The 23206-nt window shown below is 36.6% G+C and overlaps 3 protein-coding genes across 4 annotated transcripts; all 3 read right to left on the minus strand.

Moving 5' to 3' along the window:
- Positions 1–125: 125 nt before the first annotated feature.
- On the minus strand, positions 126–8844 carry LOC119984642 (preprotein translocase subunit SCY2, chloroplastic). Of its 2 annotated transcripts, none has more exons than XM_038828694.1 (14): positions 8712–8844; positions 7225–7746; positions 6992–7080; positions 5919–5998; positions 5708–5797; positions 5309–5400; positions 4355–4438; positions 2978–3119; positions 2651–2767; positions 2262–2391; positions 1819–1942; positions 1604–1710; positions 792–912; positions 126–603 (listed from the first exon to the last, which is right to left on the minus strand). In XM_038828694.1, the coding sequence occupies exons 1-13, from the start codon at positions 8770–8772 to the stop codon at positions 823–825; spliced, it is 1728 nt and encodes a 575-aa protein (XP_038684622.1). In that variant the 5' UTR covers positions 8773–8844; the 3' UTR covers positions 126–603; positions 792–822. The 2 variants fall into 2 exon arrangements, with proteins under 2 accessions (XP_038684622.1, XP_038684621.1); XM_038828693.1 differs by having other exon boundaries at positions 126–699.
- Positions 8845–9858: 1014 nt separating this feature from the next.
- Positions 9859–11847, minus strand: LOC119984287. The gene is made up of 6 exons (XM_038828152.1): positions 11790–11847; positions 11548–11705; positions 11307–11387; positions 10325–10499; positions 10114–10203; positions 9859–10013 (listed from the first exon to the last, which is right to left on the minus strand). Exons 1-6 carry the CDS (start codon positions 11845–11847, stop codon positions 9859–9861), a joined length of 717 nt encoding a protein of 238 aa, XP_038684080.1.
- Positions 11848–20216: 8369 nt separating this feature from the next.
- On the minus strand, positions 20217–21372 carry LOC119984120 (protein FANTASTIC FOUR 3-like). Its single transcript, XM_038827920.1, has one exon. The coding sequence runs from the start codon at positions 21193–21195 to the stop codon at positions 20332–20334; it is 864 nt and encodes a 287-aa protein (XP_038683848.1). The 5' UTR covers positions 21196–21372; the 3' UTR covers positions 20217–20331.
- Between the last annotated feature and the right edge of the window lie 1834 nt (positions 21373–23206).

Genomic DNA, 23206 nt, shown 5'->3' on the forward strand with positions numbered 1-23206 from the left:
GTTTTAAGAGGGGATCACCCAATGCTGGAACCAGAAGAGCCATCACTTTCCACAGATTTTCATTTTCCAGGCCACGAATTACAAAAGACCATCCCTTTTTTACCAGGAATTTCAATCTCACATCCTTTTTTACCAAGAATTTCAATCTCATCTCACAGTAAAATTCATAGTACATTCGTCCCTGAACGATTTTACCAGCCACGGCCCAACATAGCAACTACTTTATAAAAGTTCTATGCCATGGGGGAGAAATGAGAACTAAATCCATACATACCTCTCTATTTTCCCATATTTATGATACAGGGCAGCAATAAATTCCAACGACAAGGATCGATTACAGTTCTGCAAACTAGTTTCCTCCAAAAGTACATAAATTTCATCTAAATCTCTTTTAAGCTCTATCTCGACTTTAATCTTTGCTCTGCCATTGCATCCCACGGTGGCAGCATGCCGCCCTTCTCCGAGAGTAACAGAAGTGAAATCTTTCTACAGCACATAGATGTGGGGAACTGAGGTTTCAGGAATCCCAAGCTTCCTCAGATTCCAGGAATCCCAAGCTTCGAATCCTTTCCCAGTGACCTTGGATGGATCCCATAGCAAGTCCTGCATTGCTACCCAATGCTCAATACAAATTACAAAAGAGTCGGCTTTGACAAATGGCCACTCGATGTTTATCAACAGTCAACATCCAGAGAATTTCTGGACCAGTAGTAAAAAAAAAAGTTACTAATCAGTAAGCATCGCATGCAATAAGGATTTCCAAGGAATTCTATATGTAAATATGGCAAAACCTGCAAAGTATGAGCATGGCGTCATTGTATATTATAACCCATAACGTGATAGAGCCTTGCTTAAGCTTGGCATGACATTATATGCTTGATATGATCTCCTAAGCTCAATGATGGAGCCCACCTGGACAAGTAAAACAAATGCTCAGATAAATAATAAGATGCAGATGACAAAACAAACAATTTAATTTAAAACAATTGCTCAAGAATGCCCAGTTCATATATTTTTTTCACAAAAGAAACAAAGAGGCATTAGCTTTTAAAAAAAAATAAAAACTAGATTATAGGGCGGAGAACAGTTTCATAAAATGATTGTGTGAGGGCTAATATTCGGCTTTCGTACCCTCGTATCCCCTTAAGGGTACTCACATTTCCACCTTCAAAAGGTCATAGGTTCAAGTGGGGGAGGCAGGATAATTTCTGAAATAACATGCACAGGCCCACAGGTACAAAAGCGAACAATACCTTAATGAGGATACCAGGGTATGAAAGCCCAGTATTATCCCACCACCCATGACCTCTTGAAGGAGGAAATGAGATGAATTAATCAGAATGAACACAAGCCAGACCGACAAGAGTTCCGATGGACGAACAGATCAACAGACAAAAAGAGGACAGAAGCAAGATATTGCAAATCAACATGTTACAAGGAAGAGGTTAAACTAAAGAAGCCAGAAAGACCAGAGAATATATTTTTATCAGGCAGTACTCCTCGATGATTAGACCAGCAAGAGTCCTCTTGAGTATAAATCATGCCATAATATAATTAAACATTCAAGATACTGTACAAGTAAAGCCATCAGTATTTTACTTACAATAATCAGAACAGACGTAAAACCAATTGAGAATCCCTCATTGATATGTCTTAAATAACGATCAAGGATGGTTGATGTGGTTGCCAAAATACTTAACAATAGCCCTCCTGCAATGAGTCCACAGCAATGAACAATCATAAGATATTTAAATTACCGGCATTGATATTCAAACGAGCTTAAAACTTCAGGGTAACAACTTTGAGATGGATATCTACCCCAAAATCGTGTTGATGCCTGAATTTTTGTAAGATACTCAATTGTAGCCTTCCCAGGCTTTATGTTTGGGATCCTGGCACCCATCTTATTCAAGTAATCTGAAATCTCCTTCGGCAAGTTGGCCTGGAAAGTGAGATGTCAGTTAAATGACATGAATGAAAGGGGAAAAGATCATAAACGCATAACTTGAAGATGGTCAAATTCATGGCACTATAAATGCAAAGTTGCATCATATAACTCAAAACTAAAACAAAACATGCAATACAGCATGCTTCCGTCATCCAAATCCACGCATTAAAACATTCAGCAGAAATTACAAAATATTTACAGCCTAAACTAGTGGCCTAAAAGGAAAATAACTAACACATTCCACAAACTTTTTTTTTCTCACAGCAAGTGCAGTTTCAAAACAGTGAAATATGATGTTAGAAGAGAATCTTACAATATCAAATATATTAAATAAGAAGACGAAAAAGGCATATATGGAATAATAGACCCAAGGCTCTGCACCACGGGAAGTTCCAGGGTCCAATATATCCTTGACACGCTCCCAGAAAGGTGAACCAAGTATGCTGCCAATAACACCAGTGTTAGTGAGCTGAATCAAAATTGTTTACTAAACAAATTACAAGAACTTAAAATGAAAATTTTAATCTATGGTAAAATTGGCACTAGAAATCTTACTAAATTTACAAGTTTGTAAAAACAAACACCCAAAGAAAAGGGAGGTTTTTAAATAGTCTAAAGAAATATACTCATCTTCAACCTCCAGTACTAAATAAAAGGATTATGTACAAACTTGAAACTTTGATCAGCTCAGGGTGAAATTACCTTGCAAGAATACTTGGAAATGCCAAGAGATAAGCTGTGGTTAGAAGAGGCTGCATTCCAGAAGGATTGATATTAAAAGGAATATAGGGCTCCACTTCAGTGACCGGGGAGTCATCTCTGTCCAAACACAGAGCCACAAAATGTTATTCATTCAAACACCTAAGTCATAGCACATAGCATAGGCCAACTAACACATTCAGGAGTCAGCAGGCCTTTTACCTTGCACAATATTAAGGGGGAAAAGAATGAGAAAGTAAAAAAAATAGGACACATCCATGCAACCTATAGTTTGCTTTAGAAGAAAGGATATCCAAACAAAAGCATTACCTAGATGAAGAAGCAAGTTTAAAACCATAATACTGCAGCTTTATTTTTCTGCAACCTTCAGTTATAACAACCGCCCACATTGTGACTATGGTGAAAATACCTAAAACTGCAAGTATATATGGCCACCAACTCACAGAACTTCCTGCAGTATATTGAAAATCCATACAAAAGGGTCAGGTTGATATTGCGATAATAGCAGAATGCCAGAAGCCAAGCAAGACACACATGCATACACACACAGACAAACAGAGAGAGAGAGTAGGACAAGGGATGTCACGATGTGCAATAAATCCTGATAGCTAATTCATCCCATCTTCACAAACGACCCCTCTGGGGTCACCCCGCCACCCCGAAAACGAAAAGCACAGACACACATATCCACTCGTTGAGAATTAAGAGAGACGCCAGAGTACAAATGATAACCTTTTTTGATAAATAATAACTTAAAGTTATAATTGTGAACAAATCCTAGTTAACTACCCTTACTCAGTCACTTGAACGTAGACATTAACAAGTAGTAATATGGAGTACCACACTCCACATCACTTCTACTAGCTGATTGAGGGGTCCAGTTCTACATTACAGTCTATTCTCCTTTTTTACCTACATTCACATGTGCTTATACAGGCAAGCATGTGACCCAGTGGAAGCAGGGGTGCAACCTAGAGGACATAAGCTCAATTCTTGGAAACAACCCCTACACATATTATGTAGGGGTAAGGTCTGCATACATCCTACATGTCCCCTACACGTCTACTGCGGGAGCGTTGTGCACGAGAATTGTATACCTTTTTTTTATTCACATGTTTATATACATACCAAAGCAAATTTTAAGCATGCAATAACTTGGATTTTATCCCATCCACTCCCATTGAAATTTTTTACCTATATACAAACATTATTATTTATCATCGGATAACCCAAGTCATCATCAAATTGACCAGGTAATTTAATTAAGATTTCCCTAATGTGATAACTATAATAAGGATTCCACACTTCACACTAGCAAAAATAAAATGAGAAGGTCCAAGTAACTGCAAAGTACAAAAATCTGTTCGAAAATGTTCACTTCACAATATCTAGAAGGATGAGGAAGAGGGATCCATACTACATAATGACACATTAATCCATAAAACATGAATAACCTGCAATGGTAAGTTATAGAGAAGGGAATGACAACGCTGGTAGTGAGAAGTTCATATATAGTACTGTCTAACAGCGTCAAGCTTAATTTGTTAACTGTTTTGAAAGAACACGATATCTATTATTTACCTTCCACAATCTAAGGTAAAACGACCAAATAACAGGAAAGAGAGGGAGAAAAACATAGTACTAGAGAAGGGAGAGGCTCAGCACTATGACAATCTGGCCAAATACCTGAGAGTTGAGACAACATCTTGTATAATGTATCTGTATAGCCCGTTAGTATGCCGACACATATGATAAGGGATGATCCTTGACCTGAAATATGCAATAACCGATTATACAAAAGACTAAACCGTATCAGATAAGCAATAGCACAAATATAAAATTTGTTTGGATACATTCAAACAAATAAATAAACACCCACACAGAACTTTCCTAACATCCACAAAGCAGGTGAATGACAATGCACCAAATGACACTCCGCTACAGTTAATCTCCTTTTACTCATAATTACTTATAGCACTGTCTTAGAGATTATACTCTGTATAGAAAGGTTCTGCATATAAAAGTATAGAATAGAACAAAAACTTTCCGTCCAATAGCCACTATATTTCCAGTAATTGAATAGACAATGAAGATACTCTAAAGAGGCCTATTCCATAATTGATCGCACCATTGAGGCACATGGTTAAGATGGGAAGGAAAGAGGAAATCATCAAGAACTTAGAAGCAGATAAAGTATCTAACTGGGTATGCATTTCAACAGGTAGTAAAACAATGGCATACATTCCTCTAATTCCCCTAATCATCATACTATTTCTTATGCGGACAAAAGTTAGGCATTATTCCCATAAGTGCTCCCATGCCTCTAAGACAAAACATTATGAACAGCAAAATAAGGTCCTACATTGTTTAATGAAGTGAGCTATATAGTTAGCAATGCTGAAAGCCTGAAACACAAAGAAGCCAAATAGTCATCAGACTTTGAAATATTTTCCTTTTTTATTTTGACCAACCAGACTCAACATTATGAGGAAAGAAAGCCACAGATTGGCAGTGTTTGACTTCATAATAACAAATAGTTCTTTTTTGTGGCCGAAATAAAGAATTTAGTAATGTAAATGCCAAAAACAAAAAGGAGTAACTGATAAATTAAGTAATGAATTAACATGTCATAATCAGTACCAAATCCCGATTCTGATATCGTGTCACAGATCCATGTCATTGCCATTGCACCACAGACAAGAAAAAGAGCTGTAATCATAACATGCTTGACCCTGCAGAAGGCATCAGAGCCAAAATTATCCACAAGTGAGATCACACACGAATTTTCCCGAATTATTAGAACCTTGAAAGGATATGGGGCACATTTTGTGAGCACAAATGAATACTAATACAAAGAACGCAACCACAAGATTTTATGGCAAGAAAAGAATGATGAAGCAATTGTCATAATAGATGTATGACATGAACAAATCCTAGGTAGAACCAATCTTCATTTTACCTTTGCACATGAATCAGAGCTCTATTTTTTATTCCAGTAGAGATAGCATAATCAGTATAATATTTTTGTTTTGAAATTACCTGTGACTAGCTGCATAAACTGAATATGGAAGTGAATAACAAGCAACTACGACAGCCTCCAGTGTTGCAAAGCCAAGTGATATCCACCATCTGAAATAGATAGAAAGACTTATGGTTAAACCTTAAAATACATTGATCAAGGAAAAGTGTTCGACACAAAATTTTGTAGCAAAGACTTGTCTCACTGCTTGAGATGAGTAACTAGACACACATATAACTCTTAATCTTCTCGTGGCCATCTAAACCTTCTTTCCGCAGCTTAACTAAGGATGGAACAACATGACAAAGTACCTGTATATCCAGCTTGAAATATTAGCATGACTCTCATTAATTCCAAAACTTAAGAAGGAAAAAAGAATAGAAAAATAAAAAGGTACCATGAACGAAACAATACAACTGAAGTAATCCATTACTTATAATTCCAAAAACTTCAGGAAAAAAAAAGAAGAAATAATCGGTCATGCTTAAAAGAAAATACTGAGAACAGAGAAGAGGGCAGCATGGGGATGAGACACAAATCACCCCTATAGTAGATTCATAACCACCCTACACTTTTGATAAACAATTCAAATGAATGGCCACCAAACCTTCTCTCTCCTAGCTTACAAATCATGTATGCCTCATAATACATAGAGACACAAGCCGATAAAGGCTGCCAAGAAAAAGGAACTGACACTAGCATTGCGGGGGGAACTTCATGAAGAAGTCATGAAGGAACTTAGGACCTTATCCAGATCACCCCGCTTTGAGGGAGATCACCACTGGGATACTTCCTTCCTACCCACGCAAGACAACAATCGTAAAATATGACGAAATACTTTCTTTCTGCAACCAACTGATACTAATGCTCATAAGGGACATTATTCAGTGGCTCAGAAACTATAGCTGGAAAAAAAAATCATAATCAAAGCCTTTATCCCAAACAATGTTACGGATCTTTTGGACAGGAAAAAAAATTCGGTACACAAACATCGTGCCTAGCTCCTAATTACATTACAATCTAGTAGAAAGACCCATAACAATAGCTGGAAGAACTTAAAAGTTTTAGTATGGATACACAGAACCCAAAGGTCACAAGTCACAAATATTCCAAAACATGTCCTACTTGAATTATGTGGTTCATACTAAATCAGAGAACAATCACTAACAAGTTATTTTACCTAATTAACTTTGTCAATCTCCCCATGTGAAACAGTGAAACCTTCCCATCCTCTAAATACTAGATCAGGAATTTTTTCATGCATAATAACATAAATAAGAACTTTGAGGAGAAAAATATGCCACCTGCATAAGAATTGAAGCAAATATCTGCGGACTAATACCAAGCTGAAAAAAGGAAAGCTTAAGCTCTCCTCCAAAATCACCAAATTCATCTGTCAAAATCAACAAGAATGATACAAGGTTATCTATGAAGAAAATTTTTAATCAGATTATGATTAACTGAAAAACTCAGAAAATCCCAGATTCAACTAAATGGCATATGTGTGGTGTGTTTATCAAGAAAGTATGTAACTTACCAACAGATCCTGACGCAAAGCTAAGGTAATCTTGGGGCATCAATCTTCTATCAAATCCAGGCAGAGGAACGAAATATCCAACACGACCGATTACAAGCAGTACCGCTGTCACAAACAGCCTACGACGTATCTCACTTTTAAAAAAGGATTCAGCAGCATTATTAAGGAGAGAACTCAGGCGCACAAAATTCAAAAACCTATTCCGAAACATTTTAGGCGCTGAGAGAAAATTCTCATGATTATTGGCATCAGTTGAAGTCACAATATCTCCTTGATCATTGATTTCTGGTGCAACAACTTCAAGATTTACAGACTCCACAGACCTTGTCTCAGCATTCATATAATCACTTTGCATCTTCTCTGATGAATTAACAGAAAATTTATTGTTTGCCCTTAACAAAGGTCTCATGTCAAGCAACATGGAATGCTTCTGACGGGATATTATTGAATTCATTTTTCGAGAGACATGGGAGTTAGCAAATCGTGAACCATAACATACGAAATTGTGATTGGCATGCCGTTCTGCAAGTCAAATATTATTGTCAGAAAACAAATTAAAACACCTGTGAGAGCAAAAACAGGTATTTCATACACAAAATCAGCCATGGTTATACCATATTCAAAAAAAAGTATAACAGAAACTTCAATCACGGGATACTTATTCATACTAAAAAATATGCGAATTTTACCTACCTCCTAAACTTTCCAGCTGCAAGAAGTCCAAAATAGAATTTTTATTCAATATTCATTGATGAAATACATGGGTCCATTCGAAATTTAAGATTTCTATGAACCTCGAGATATAATTATAAGATTGAGTTCAAAAATCACAATGTCCATAAAACTTCTCACGTCCATGCCAAAGCATTATAAATCCAACAAACTGAAGATACACCAACGAACAAAACACTCTATTGAATTGAGAGAGAAAAATTAAAAGTAATTGAATGACCATGACATTGACCAGAGATAACATCCACGGCAAGGAAAAAAACACTAGTGGGAAACAAATCTGCAAAAAATTCATACAGAATGTCATCATTACAGTTCCCCAATAGAGGCACAAGAAGTATGAGACAGAAATACAAGCAGTGCTAGATAAATTAAGTTAAGCCAAGTAGATAAACTGATAAACATAGATTGAGCAGAATTATGCTGAAAAATCAGAGGCTTCAAACAAATTATTTTTAAAAATTGACAAAAACAACACTAAGAGCCCTAGCATGTCGTTCTGGTAGCAAAAAAGATAATGAGAAGTAGAAGAGGGAAATAACGAAGAAAGAAAATCCAGGTTATCCCAGCTCGAATCCTTCTTCTGAACTGGGAAACTAAATTATGAAACACTGGTAAGCCGAATATCTTTATGCTCCATACCTACTTCGTACCAGAAAACACAGTGAAGTTCAAAATCTCTAATTACGTATTTTCAAGCTGTTCGTTCGACCATTTTTTCTCTTTCTTAGCAGCCAAAGAAGAGAATTACTCACCTCGAAGTATAGGAAGCTGAGCACCTAAGAAGAAATGCGAGCCGAGAAGAGTTGCTTCCATGGCCAGGGCTTAGCAGCTGCGCACCTAGGCAAGAAAGGAATTATAGGCGAGACCCCGGATTCTATGTACCTGGATGTATTATACCCTCTGCACCATCACTTCGAGTCGCGTCGTAGAGCTGGGCCTGTATTCGGGCCAGGCTTTTGAGTAAAATTTAGGAAGGAATGAATCCCTGCCCATGCCTGGACCGGCCCATGATCAGCTCAGTTGGAAACTTGGAATGGATGGCTGCAAACAGCGGGTTGTCCTACTAAAGTTGGTTTCAATTACTGGGCCCTCAGCCCCCCCAATAAAAATGAGTCAAGTCATCTTATTTTTACATAACGATTTTTTGCGTTAATTAGCTATTTAAAAAACATCATTTGTCATTATAGAAGGAAACCAATGACAGGTTAATTATAATTTTCACCACCGAAATATATGGTTTATTATAATTTGGTCACCCGATGTTCATTTGTTACAAAGGAAACACACCCAATGTTGATAAATGTGTCAAAAAACTCACCCGGGCACATTTCTCATAGATCCAAGTAAGCGGAAAGGTAAACTTTCTACTGATGTAACAAAAAGTCTACAACAGGTGACCCAAAACATATTTAAAGTTTAACAAAAAAAAATCGTTTGTTCAGATGGCTAACAAAAAAATTGTTTATTCAGATAGCTAAGTTAGATATTTGAACTTCCTAATACTAGCATGTGCATGGGAGGTTGTAGATTTTACACCAACTCTCGGTCGATGTATTACACGTGACCCATGGGTTTGAATTGTGCTCCATGTAGGTTCCCTCATTGAAAAAGAAAAATTAAAAGCTGAGTGATATCCAAGCAATCAAATAACATTTTCCAGAATGCTTTCAAGATGGGATTTTTAGAAATAAAAACGGTTCTTATTATATAAATGACACATCGACCTTATTTTTGCTGCTTATTGTTTATGGTATGATATAATAGACACATGACTGAGTTGTAATGAAGTACCAGCACAGGCACAGCAATGAAATGGCAGCAGTTTGGATCACTATTTTATGGTATTTTGGTATATATAACAACAATCAATCCAATCCCCCGGTGGGATTGGAGAGCTGCCTAGTAAGTCCATTCCTCGGGAAGAAATATCTCTGGTGATATATATTCACTCTGAGAGAGCGCGCACCGGTGTGTCGATTTCTCATTGCCTTCATTGCTTTTGATTGAATCGCGATCGTCGTCTTTGGCATCGTCATTGTCATTGTCATTGTTTTCTGCAAGCAAATCTCCATTGTTACTGATCATTATATATATATATATATATATATATAGTTAAGAACATCATGTATATAAGAACATAAATAGATCAATTACCTCGCTGATCAGCTACTTTTGGGCCCAATGTATGTCCTTTCATGTTGAGTGCCTCAATTACACGGATAGGAACCAGAGCCACATGAGAACCTGGAAATTAATCCATCACACATCAATAATGTTGGGGAAATCTATTATCGATGTGGGACTCCGATCACTTGTTTATCCACTAAAATATTTACTAGATACGATAGATGAAAAATATTTGCACCTAATTTCCTGTGGGGACTGGAATTTTCGTCAGCATTTTGAGGGAAAAAAACTCCGGTGCCGGGCGGCCTTTTCCAGGTATCAAGAAAAACAGCTTGCATTCCAGAGCCTCGAGGTGGTGCATAATTGAGAATGTTTGGTTGTTGAGGACCTTTTTGGCTGCCCTTTGAGTCTTGCTGATACATTCACAAAGTAACGAGAATTTCAGTATTTTTTTTAAATGGGGAGAGTAGATTCGAATCCTAATCACCATATACACCATTTTAACCACTCTAACTAGTGGCTCAGGTGTTGAATTTCAGTAATTAACCATGCAACATTGAATCATATAATAATATTGAATTTTGAATTTAATATTAGATATAGATGTCATCATATAAAATAAAAATAAAAATTGAAGAACATAATTACTGGTACATATATATGATTAATTGTTAATGTACCAAATTTTGTTCAAAATTGCCTTTAATATTTTACTAATTGACTTACCATGTACCTTTTACATTGCAACTCACCTTTATTGTTTTTCCTTAGTTAACCACAACCCTCTCCAATATATTTCTATGTATAGTTGCTTCTTGGTATATTCATAAAATAAGAAAGTTATTAACACCAATTCAACTAACACAAAAATTGTTTCCTTAATAATTCAAGAAACAAAAAGGAAAATTTTAAGTAAATATGAAAGATACAATACCATCAACTAAATATTTTCATTCATAAAACCGTTAAAAAGGTAGAGCATTCGCTCCCTTTAAACATTCGCGGGCTCTTTGATTTCACATAAATTTGTGAGCGTTCGGTTCACCCTACTCTCTCTAAACACTTTACTCATAACCATCCAATCCAAAAAAATCCAAAAAAACATTCTAGGCCTTGATTTGCTTCATCACCCCAGTAATCTATACACACACACACACATATATATAATATAAAAAATAATTCAACCCAAACAAAAGAGTACAGAAAAGAAAAAACTTTACCGGTTGAGCACGTTCAATAGGCAGGTTAGAGTAACGGCGGCGATGGCCCTGTTGCTGGTGCCTCCGATTCATCACCTTCTCCTGCAAACAGATTTAATCAAAATCGTTTGATCAGTAACAAGAAGTTATTTCTGAGAACGAAAATCAGAACATATTCCTCTACACAAACGTACACGATCGATATGATACATAGATACGATTTCAAATCGGAAAAATGTGATCTTGAGAATGAATAATTAACCTTGGCGTCGCCGATTATTGTCTCAACGTTGGGTACGTGAGAAGGAGGCTTTGACAGTCCTCCTTCGAGATGGACAGCGCCTTTATTATCGGCAGCCATGGGAGAGGGGAGGCTTATTTCAGCGCCGTTGAGAGGATTTTTCTGCTCCAACTTCTGACCTGCAACTTAGCTACTTAGTTACGTGCATATATATAGGGAGAGATTGAGAATATGATTGATAATCATATAATTGGACATGTTACCCACTCTCTGCCTAAGCACGTGTGGAGCAATCGCATTCCCTAATTGGCAGTTTGTCATCTTAATAAAGTGTAGTTTGCAATTAGGTCACTGACAATAAGAAATTTACAATTAGGTCACTGAATATCTAACTTCACTGTAAATACGTCACTCTGGCCATTATTCGGCCAATCAATCATTAGATACTCAATCGAATCGACTTTGAATAATCTTCTTCATTTTGAAAGCTTGTAGATTGTTGGAAACAGAATCTATCACGAAAAGAGTTTTGAGGTTTGTTCTTTTTTTAATACCTTAGCTATATGGTTACCTTTTGGTTTGTAGAATCTGTGCACTCCATACTCAACTCCTCCTTGTCTCTCCAAAAAAAACAAGTTCTCCTCTCTCAAGTAAACCTCAAATCGGATCTCATTGTCGGCCCAAACTCACTCCATTTTCTTGTATATAACCTCACCTTTTGGATCTTCTGATCACGACCTGGTGGGAGAGTAATGACGGTGGGCGAGTCTGCATGGATCTTTCACCCTTCAATCTCAAGCACAAATCAGCTGATTTTTGATAGGTAAAGGAGAGTTGACGATTCGAGGATAAGGTTTTTGGGTATCAAACTAGAGAGTTTGATAAAGAATGCTTTGATTCTCAAGTGGTTGCGCTCTCTGGAATTGAAGCCATGTAATTAAGTTCATTGATATACACATCCTGGACGTCTTCTAAGATGGAGTCTTGTTAGAATTGTAGAGCAAAGGTGGACTATAATGGACTTATTAGATATATGTCAAAACATATAGAATTTATAAATAAATAAAAAAACATGTGACGAAAATTTTACACGTCTACAAAATTTAACTTTCATCAACTCCATTGTGACAAATTTGTGACAGGTCAGCATATTCTTACAACAAATTCATCTTAAGTGAACTAGAGTGATCTATTTGTCGAAATTTGAGACATCCAAGTGATGAAGTTGAAAAAGATTCCATTCTAGTGACCCAATTGCAAAAATCTATATATTTTAGTGATATAAATAGTACTCTACTCTTCGCACTACATTAGCGAATGAAGTATCGATTGGCCTAATTGTTAAAAAAAAATATTAATTAATTAATTTCTATAATCATGGTTAGTCAACGCAGAGTGCGATTTACCAATTTCCCCTAATTTCAGGTAAAGGCATGGGCAGGTGCAAGGACATATAAGCCATTTAACGAAGGTGGGCGAGTCCTCATGGACTAAAATGGACTTATTAGATATGTCAAAACATACAGAATTTATAAATAAATAAAAAAAAAAAAAACGTGTGACGAAAATTTTACACGTCCACAAAATTTAACTTTCATCAACTTCATTGTGAGAAATTTGTGACAGATCAACATATTCTTACAACAAATTCATCTGAATTGAACTAGAGTGATCTATTTGTCGAAATTTGAAACATCCAAGTGATGAAATTAAAAAGGATTCCATCCTAGTGACCCAATTGCAAAAATCTCTATATTTTAGTGATATAAATAGTACTTTACTCTTCCCACTACATTAGCAATCAACGTATCGATTAACCTAATTGTTAAAAAATAATATTAATTAATTAATTTCTATAATCATGATTAGTCAACGCCGAATCTACGATTTACCAATTTCCCCTAATTTCAGGGCAGGCATGGGCAGGTGCAAGGACATAGAAGTCATTTAAGGAAAGGAGTCCGAATTAAAAATGGCAATAATATAATAATGAATGACCACCTAGGGTCATTGAAGTCTTTTCAATTGATATAAAAAAAGTCAGGTTCAATGAACGCATCTACGTGGACGTCGTTGGTTGGCTTGAGGCCGGTAAACTCCCTCCTTTATATTTGGTATGTTGGCAGTTATACATATTTATGTATTTCTGTTACTATCTTTATCGTATATTAATCATTTTTAATTATATCCTTTCTTTCTAAACCACCATAACTAACCTACCTTAACACTTTGAGGATGTTTGGTTTGGGAAAGTGGGTCCGTAGCATGAGACATTGATATGAGTAGAAAATGTTTTGAGAGATTACAAGATTAGGTTGATAAGCCTATACAGAGAGGCGATCTAGATATGTGAGTGTTATTGGTGAACTACTAATCCGGATTGGATTTCGGATGGATACCCGGTAATTGTACGACGGGTTAGAGATTATGTCCACAATACCAAGCGGCATCGTCTCGATTGACTGTCGTCTTTGATGGAATGAAAGTTAAGAAAAAAGACAAGGACAAGGAGCCAACGGCATAGATGGGCTCGTTTATTGTCCATGGACCAAGCCTTGTGTTCTCTGGACGTACCAACGGTGGATTGGGCTGGACTCTCAACAAAATCAACTCATAAGTCATCTCAGCTATGTCAGTGCTGACATAGACGGATGACATGGCTAATGTGGTGGGGCCCACAACAGTTTAATATATTTCTAAACCTAGGATTTCATCTCTGAGATTCTCCCTCTCTCTATTTGGGCTTTCGATTCTTTCTCTCTCTCATTTGTCACATCTCCGCCACGTCTGGAGAGAGCTTTTCCCTTGAACCGCCCAGTCGACATTGACAGTCTTAAAGCTCGAGACTTAGTCAAGCACGTCCGACTCTTGCAGGGAGTGTATGTTGGCAGTATACTCACGTCTACTTAATTATTGGGTCTTGCATAACAGAGTCCACAAATGTTCGGGAGTGCTAAGACTTGTATCCCAAATCAATCAGGTGTAAGCCACCAATATTAATTTATAAGTCAAGATATAATCTCTCTCAACCAAGAGACCATAAAACCATGCACACCCTAAACGACCTAGAGCGGACAATACATTATATACATCTTTGGATTAGATATGCGATACTCTCACGAGTATCTAATTTATAACACAAACAAAATCCACCCGTCTTTTTTTATTTTGGATTCAGTAGATCGAACTATATTTTGAACAAATTGAATCTACTTTGTCCAATGACGTGGTGTCACAATTGATGGGCTTAGGCAATTGGCCGTCGGTGGATCAGTGGATGAGGAAGAATTAAGAGGAAGCATGGCCTTATAAGGTCACGAAAGAGCTTGTTGGGCCTGGCCTTTTTTTAGCCATCCGCATGCTCCTTACATCCTTTATGATCGATCGAATATTTCAAAACTAGCTCCATAAATTTTGAAACAACTTTGAGTGCCATCATATCCTGCACACAAAGGGAGACATTGCAAGCAGACCAAATCCACATCCGGATTGCTCTTTTTAGGGACTAGCTAGCATGTCTGATGCTTTACAGCCAGAGAGCTACACAAGAAACAAAACTCTAGTTTGACATTTTTTGCACCTACCAAACACTAATGGATCTTCATTTACGTCTTATTAGACAGATACTCATATAAAGATTCAGGCAACAATATAATGAGAAAGTGATGATCACTTTAATGGGTATCTGCTTTGTCATTATAATGAGGCAGATGATGTGAAAGGTGAGGATTCTTGGAGATCAACATAATGAAGAAAATCCCCCGAAATTCTCTGTCCAAACACATCAACAATATTATTCGTCTTAGGTTTATCGATTCTCTGGGATATATCTAACCAACACAATGAAGAGTTGGGCTTATAAATTAGCCACTCGATTGGATTATACTAGAGTCGAGATTGATGTGGCATTTATTAAGTCTTGACAAGATCTCACACACTTCACACTCATCATATCCATCACTCAAGAGAAGAAACTCTGAATCTCTCTCTTCCTATCTTGTTCACTAGGTTGGCTAACTAGTTATGGAGTAAGCCTTAGACTTATATCAGTTTTCACTTAATTTCTAGTAACTAGTATATGTTTTCCATTGGGAGACCACGGTTTTACAAAACTATAATCGGTCTACATTTGCTTTTCTCATCAACTTTTGATAGAGATGTGTTGGATTTCTCCCAAATTTTCCCATGACAAAGTTTTCTATCTTATGTTGTTGGGAAACATGGACGGTCGAGATTCCTCGACATGATTATAGTTACGTAGGTTTCAAGATTAATCATCCTATATTTTTTGAATTAGGAAAATTGAGGAACCATATATAAATAGTCTATATATATAAGAAAAGAAAAAGGAGACAAATAATAATTGCATGGGGAGAAGAAATCTCTCATGATTCCAATCAACAAGGAGGGACTGGAATCGTCAAAGTTGTAGGGGATGTGGGTCCCTGTTAGATACTTAGATATCCTATTGGATCCTCTGAAATCCAATGATCATCCTGTGTTCGCTTGTCAACCATTAGAAAAGAATCCTGCAGCTAGCCTAGCTACTTTACGAATTATGAATCATTTTCACTCGATTATATATATCCATAAAAGCAATTTTTCTTTGGATTTTTCAATTTACAAGTGAAGGGGATTAGAGAGATTAGACCCAATTCACTTGAGGTATTTTCGCTTTAAGCCCAATTTCCGCACAACTTTATTCTTTAAAAGTGTTATGTGCAGTTGATCGTGAATGAATCTTTTACTTATAAATTATATTGTTGGCTTACACCAATCAATGTGGAATTTATGTCTTAATTAATTAACAAGTAGCACAATCTATCTTTAGTAGGTTAATTGAAATTAGGATTTTAAGAAACTTGGATTGGGTTGGTGACATGGATTTCTAAAGCACAATAAAGTGTACATAAAGAAAGGGAAATTGCAATTATCGGATAATGTGGAGGGCAGTGGATTGGAACACGTAGGAGAGAAAAGTGAGTAAAATTGAATGCAACACCACAGAAAAATAGTGATCAAGGATATATATATATTTGCGGCACTAGTACTAGTTAACATACATACTTCACATAGATGCAACATTTTTTTTTTAAATATCGTTGAGAAACATGTTTTTCATTGAAATCGAGCATTGAACATACATATGCTTAACTTAGGCGATTGTCAACTGAGTCACCTCTCATTGATAACATATATGCAACATTAATATAGCATGGGTGTTAATTATATTCTAGATATGGTTTTTCGTTTTCATGGTGTAACATTGCATTTCATGTCATCCACACATGGAAAACAACAACTCTTGAGTCAATTTTTTGTGAGTTGTCTATATTTTGGGTTTAGCCGTCTAGGTTTTGTTTTGTGTTCATGGATGGGAGCACACAATTTTTCTCTCTCTCTCTATGTATATAGTGGGGCTGATTTTGTGTTTTTTTTTCTATATATATATAGAGGGTTATGACTCTATAGGCCCAACAAAAACTAGCTTTCCATATCAATCTTATCTTCTCGTGTATGGTTCCTAATTCATGTATACTTTTTTTTGGTTAACCGACAACACAGCAAGCGTGCCTTTTGAAAAACCCACTAAGCCGCTACTCAAGCAGGAATAAGCACATCAAACTCATCTGGCGGGTTAATTGGACAGATACCGAATGCAAATCACTTGAAAATAACTGTGTCAGTTTTAAATCGAACTCGACCGACCTCGGATGAGATTCTTTACGCCCTAAATCCAAATAGATAACCAACTATGTTAACGTGAAAGTGTTTTGAATTCATGTATACGTGCATTCCACTAGCTATGCATTGCATACGTAGCTTGCCATAGCTTAACATGGGGCGTTATCTGCTCCTAATGTTTTGGGTGAGATGATATCCTTTCTCCGACAATGAAAGGCAAAACAATATTTTGTGGTAACATTTTAGTTTTTGACGTGTATATATACACACACACACACACAATGAAACAATAGAAAGACTACGACCACTACATATTGCATGGTCACATGTGACATGTCATTAATAATTCCTCCTTTTCTTTTTTGTATTTTAAGATTTTATCCTATACACCAATCGAATGGTATATAAGTAAAGATTCAACCCTTCTCACACTATCAATATATTTTTTGGACGTAAGAACCAATAACAATGATCCAAGAAAAACAAAGTCGTGGGGGTCTTTAACTACTACACAAAGCGGACAATATTACTTCGTAATGTTTGGGCTAGATTTTCATTAATCTCTTGCCTAATGTTGTTGAACCAAGTACAACCACCTGCTACCCAATACATTATTGAAGTAATGCGCAAGGTAGGTTAAGTTAAAAATATACTGGATGACAAATGTAGACAAACATTTGCTATGAAATTTCTTGATTGGAATGTATGAAGCAGATAGGTTAATTACATTTCCATCTTTAGGGCAACAATGTGGGGTATCCAAACAAGCAAAAGTGCAAAACTAAATGTTTCTTCCATGCAGGAGACTTTCGTATCCGATTAATGGGAGATGTCTAGGGTATTAAAACAATTGTGGGCGATACTGACTTTATGGTCTTCGAGGGGGAGGTCACTGCTATTTCAAAGGCAAAACAGAAAAAAGTCATGTGTTATCTGGTGTCCAAATATACATTCATACATACATACATGTGTGTGTGTGTTTGTGGTTCTAATTTATGTCGTCATTATACGGTTGTTATATTGAGTATATATATAGGCTTAATTGCCTTCCATTATCTACATTAATCACACAAGTCTCTCTCTCGATCGTTAAGTAAACGGGGAGAGGGACTCGAATTTGAGTACCACTAAATCGAGTACATTTTCGGTTGAAGGGCTGTAAGATCCCTCCCCTTTATATATATCAAAAAAGATACAAGACCATATACTCTTCTTAATTAATATTGCATGTATGTAATGGGATCTTGTGTAGTGGAGTTGTTTACTCGCCACATGTATGTATCAAACTCCTCTATCTCATCAAAATTTGACTTTTTCTATACTTACATATATATGTTTCTCAATGGATTAATTAATGTATACACATTTATCACACATTCACTAATCAAAAATCAAACAAGAGAAGCTCACGAGTGGAGTTGTTTGCTTGTCACATGTATGTATGTATCAAACTCCTCTACCTCATCAAAATTTGACTTTTTCTATACTTACATATATATGTTTCTCAATGGGTTAATTAATATATACACATTTATCAGACACTCACTAATCAAAAATCAAACAAGAGAAGCTCACTTAACCACTCGGTGGGTGGCAAGCTATCTAAGGATGAACCCTTCCAGCTCGAAGACCCAATATTCAACGATCCCTGCAAGTATTCAGAGTTTACATGAGCAAATGCGTTCGACAATACAAGCATATGATACACATGGATGCTATCATGCATGGCATGCATGTCAATGTTGACAAATACATATATACTATACCACAAATAAATTAACCTCAACGAATGGATACCCAAACTCCACGATTGGAGACTGCCCTCCTTGTTTTTAAGGAATATTTGTTACCCTCTCTCTCTCTCTCTCTCTCTATATATATATATTTACACACATACAGACACACATGTAAATTGTAACCAACCAACCAATTACCATGAAGCTTTGTGGGGCTGTGCTGTACATATCTGTGTCTGAAAAAGTGTCAAGTGTGTGATCCTTTAGCTCTAAAAAATCTGCAGACTCAGTAGTATTGATCCTGGTTATTTCGTATGAACAAACAATGACCAAGTCTCTCGTGTATTCGATAGAAAAAAAGAGCACACGCACATGGATGATCCTGCCTATTGAGGTCACTTCATAGGACCCCCCCACCACCCTCTCTCATATCGTTATACGTACTGTGTTCGTACACCCACTACCCCCAACTTGCACTTTGTTTGCCACTCCACCACTCGCACCTGATCATGTCTACACACGTTATCCCCGACAACTCTTCAGTCGAGATAATTAAGGCATATACTCTTTTGGTAAGTAAGCAGGACAGGGGATTCGAATTTGGGTAACACCAAATCGAGTATATATCTTAAGCTCCTCGGTTAAGGCTCGACTTGATAGTATTCAAGTTTGAGTGCCCACCCCGCATACTTAACTAAAAAAGTGTCTACACACGCTATCTTACAGACTTAAGATTTTGAGTTCAATGTCATGTATCCCATTAGTACGTACTGCACAAATATTTTGGACCAACACATGACTTAATTAATACGAATGTAAGTTTTGAGTTTTGAGTTTTGGGTTTAGGGAATTGAAGGGAAAAAGATGTACATATTAAGATTAATTATTTTGTCATTCAACCAAACTCGTCCTCACGAGTGGGGTGGGTAGGGCAATCCGACGACCCAACACGTGCACAACAAAATGAGACCCTATATTAGGGCTACTCTCAAACAAGACCCTCATTTGGGGCAGCAACAAAAGCTCACGCTTGGGACAACAACAAATGTGGGTTTAAATTGAGAAATCAACGATTTGAATTCAAGACCTCCCACTCCGATATTATGTTAAGATTAGTTAATTTCTCATTCAACCAAAAGGTTAACAGAAACTAAAGTTATGGACAATGAACTGCACATGCTTAAGAAAAAAAAAAGGAAAAGGGAGGACCCATAACAATGTAACGATAATAACTACCATTAGCATTAGAATTAGCATATACAAACGTAGTTGGATAAGGTAAGCAATACCTCTCAAATTATAACCACTAGTAGTACAGTAAGAAGATAGAGCAATTAAAGATGAAAAACAGAAGTAGTAGAGAGATGTCTGAATGTTTTAAGGTTTAAGAAGCCACACAAAAGGGTTCCCAATTAAGCAACCCTTTCCTCCGATGCTCACTTTCCTTGCACCTACTTGTCATTGACAGCTTCTTCAATCCCATTTCACCTTTCACTTTAACACTACTTTCCTTCTCTGTTTCCTCTGTTTCTTCAACATCGACAATAGTTTTTTCCTTTTCGATTTCTCGAGTTTCAGTTTCAGTTGTATCAACATCTCCTTCTTCGTCTTCATCACGGGTAAAATTAGGAGAGCAATTTTGCAGTAGACGAAGCCTAAGACGTCCATCGCTGCGCTCGGCTTGAAAGTATGTATGGCAACAAGAAACAGATTCAGCTTTTATTACTAAACGTCCGCCCTCTCTGTGAGTCCTCAATTGGACACCACTTGTTCCCCTAATTGAAGTTAATGGAGGCGGAAAGCTAGCACTACGTTTCATTCTTTTCTCAGTCACCCGATTTTTGTAATACTTTGGTGGCGACGACTCACGATTTTCAAGTTGTTCGAGTGTTGAAGTGAAAAGAATCTCGTCGCTGCTTTCGCTGCAGTTACTACCGGTTTCGCTTCCAAGGGTTTCAGTGCACATTTCTAAGCTCTTTGCGCTAAGCTTACAAGACGAAGAGCGGGTATGGAGGGGATGGACGTACACTTTTTCGTTCTCAATTGCTTCTTTGTTCTTGATTTCGGATGAGTTGTTGAGCGATTGGAGAAAACTCCATCCACCCATGTCAATATTGTCATTGCTTTTCATGTTGTTCTGTTCCTTGTGGACTTCAGAGTCAGTGAGGCAGGGCCTGAGAGGAGGAGTATTGAAGAAATTGAAATCCAGACATGATTGTAAACCACCTTGACAGACGCTTGATGACATTGTGTTATTCTCAAAACAAAAACAGGGAAAAGCAGAGGAGAAAACAGAGGAAAAACAGGGGTGTGTTTTTTTTTTTTCTTTCTTTGGTCTGGTCTGAAATGCAAGAGATTTGGTGTAGTTTTAAGGACTAAAAAGAATCAAAGAGAAACAGGAGTTGGGAGGATTTAGGAGAATGAGAGAAAGAGAAATGAAGGAGGACATGAGGGAGGACATGAAGGGGTGGGGTTGAATTTATAGTCAGAACCCGCAAGCATATGATAGCCTAGACCCTAAAGTGGGGATTTGTACCTAGAACACCCACTAGTCTGGGAAAATGCTAAGTAATCGTTGTCTTACCTATCCCAAATGTTGAGATGAACGAATATGATCTATATGAAATCGTGGGCTCTACAATACTTTATTTGATTTATATGAAATCGTGTGCATCTCATCTTAATATTTGAGATAGTTAAAAAAAAAAAAAACTTAAATTCGTAAAATTGCTGACTAGTCTCACAACAGCTCCACAGTCCACAGTACCATAGGCCATAAAGTCAAAATTTTAAAAAAATAAATATGAATTTTGTGACCGAAGGAATTGTTGATTGATTATAATGAAAAATAGAAAATTGACTCCCAGCAGCAAAATTAAAGGTCACAGAAAGACATGTACTTTACTTCCCTATCAACAATATAAATAAATACTATATATATATATATATATAATAGTTTTCTTTCAAAGGCACTAGAGCTTATTGTTTATATATGTATATATATAATATATACATACATGTTCCACTATCAAGATGAGGAAAAATAGGCAGACCCAACACATAACCAATGATTTCCTCAAAGTGGGATTGACCGACATTTATGAAAACAATTTAGTATTACCGACCAAATTAATTAAGGATAAGACTTAATTGGAGAGGAGGATTTGAATCTTACTCATCAAGATAATACGCACCATCCTTACCACTCCAACTAATGACTTGGGTGTAAGACTTGTTGATTAGTTGATACAATGATATTAGAATTAGTTGATACAATGATTTTAGATTGTGTAATGTGTACTATATTAAACTAACTAAAGGAGTCACATTTGATGTCTTCTAAGCCAAGTACTCTTTGTATTATGTTTACATACTACTGTATTTTTTTGGTGTGCACCGAATAAATTAACAGGTCCATCGTAAATCACACGTGTCAAACAAAATACGATAATTCATGTATGGGGTTGGTAGGAATGGAATCCACGACCTTCAAAAAGGGAAGGCTACCAGCTACGGCCTACACATCATCACACCATAAGCCTTATTAGTGTTATCTAATTCTAGAATGATCAAAACTCTACGGACAGTCGTTTGGTTTGCTTTCAAGACATTCTACCTTTTGTTTCTCGTACAAATTAATATATAATAAGATGCTTTAGATTTAAGCAAATAATGATTCGCAAACGCAGGTGTCCTTGTGAGACTAATACAGCATCCATGCATTGGAGACCACTTTTGGTACTATGTGTATGTTTTTGGTACTATTCACAGCTTAATAAACAACCATCCTTCGGATACAGGGGAGGATCATAATGAAATTTATCGTGATCGAAACATCGAATGTTTTGATTTTATATTCGATGGTTTATAATTGTCGTGTCTTTTTATATTGAATTTGATTCATTATACAAAAATTTTCTAAATTTTTTTGGTGCACCGGAGCTAGTACATAGTGCAGTGGTCCTCCCCGAATCCGCTAAATGTTGCCTTAAGCATTGTAGTTTTTCACAAGTGAAAAGACTCATTCCTCATTTTTTTTTTCTTCTTCCAAGGTATTTTCATTCAGGAAAAAAAACAGCATCAATTGTTAGTCACAAGATTCATCCAACAAGTGAAATTTTAGAATGAAACTGTCTAACTTGTGACCGTAGGATTAGATTGATGGTTTAGATTTAAAGAATTCTAATGACTTTGATTTGTGGTTCTAATTAATTAAACAAGCTTTGATCAATTACTTAAAAGAGTAATTAGAGCTCAAA

The sequence above is a fragment of the Tripterygium wilfordii genome, chromosome 18, assembly GCF_013401445.1.
Source record: "Tripterygium wilfordii isolate XIE 37 chromosome 18, ASM1340144v1, whole genome shotgun sequence".
NCBI classification, from domain to species: Eukaryota; Viridiplantae; Streptophyta; class Magnoliopsida; order Celastrales; family Celastraceae; genus Tripterygium; species Tripterygium wilfordii.

Bases quoted from the DNA above. Each gene is read 5' to 3' on its own strand.
- LOC119984642 (XM_038828694.1), bottom strand. From the start codon at position 8,772: ATGGAAGCAACTCTTCTCGGCTCGCATTTCTTCTTAGGTGCTCAGCTT. The intron at 7,747-8,711 runs GTGAGTAATTCT...TTTGACTTGCAG, and splicing joins TCAGCTTCCTATACTTCGAG to AACGGCATGCCAATCACAAT. The intron at 5,401-5,707 runs GTAATTTCAAAA...TGCCTTCTGCAG, and splicing joins GTTTATGCAGCTAGTCACAG to GGTCAAGCATGTTATGATTA.
- LOC119984287 (XM_038828152.1), bottom strand. From the start codon at position 11,847: ATGACAAACTGCCAATTAGGGAATGCGATTGCTCCACACGTGCTTAGG. The intron at 11,388-11,547 runs GTTAATTATTCA...ATCTGTTTGCAG, and splicing joins CAATAATCGGCGACGCCAAG to GAGAAGGTGATGAATCGGAG. The intron at 10,500-11,306 runs GTAAAGTTTTTT...TGAATGTATCAG, and splicing joins CTATTGAACGTGCTCAACCG to CAAGACTCAAAGGGCAGCCA.
- LOC119984120 (XM_038827920.1), bottom strand. From the start codon at position 21,195: ATGTCATCAAGCGTCTGTCAAGGTGGTTTACAATCATGTCTGGATTTC.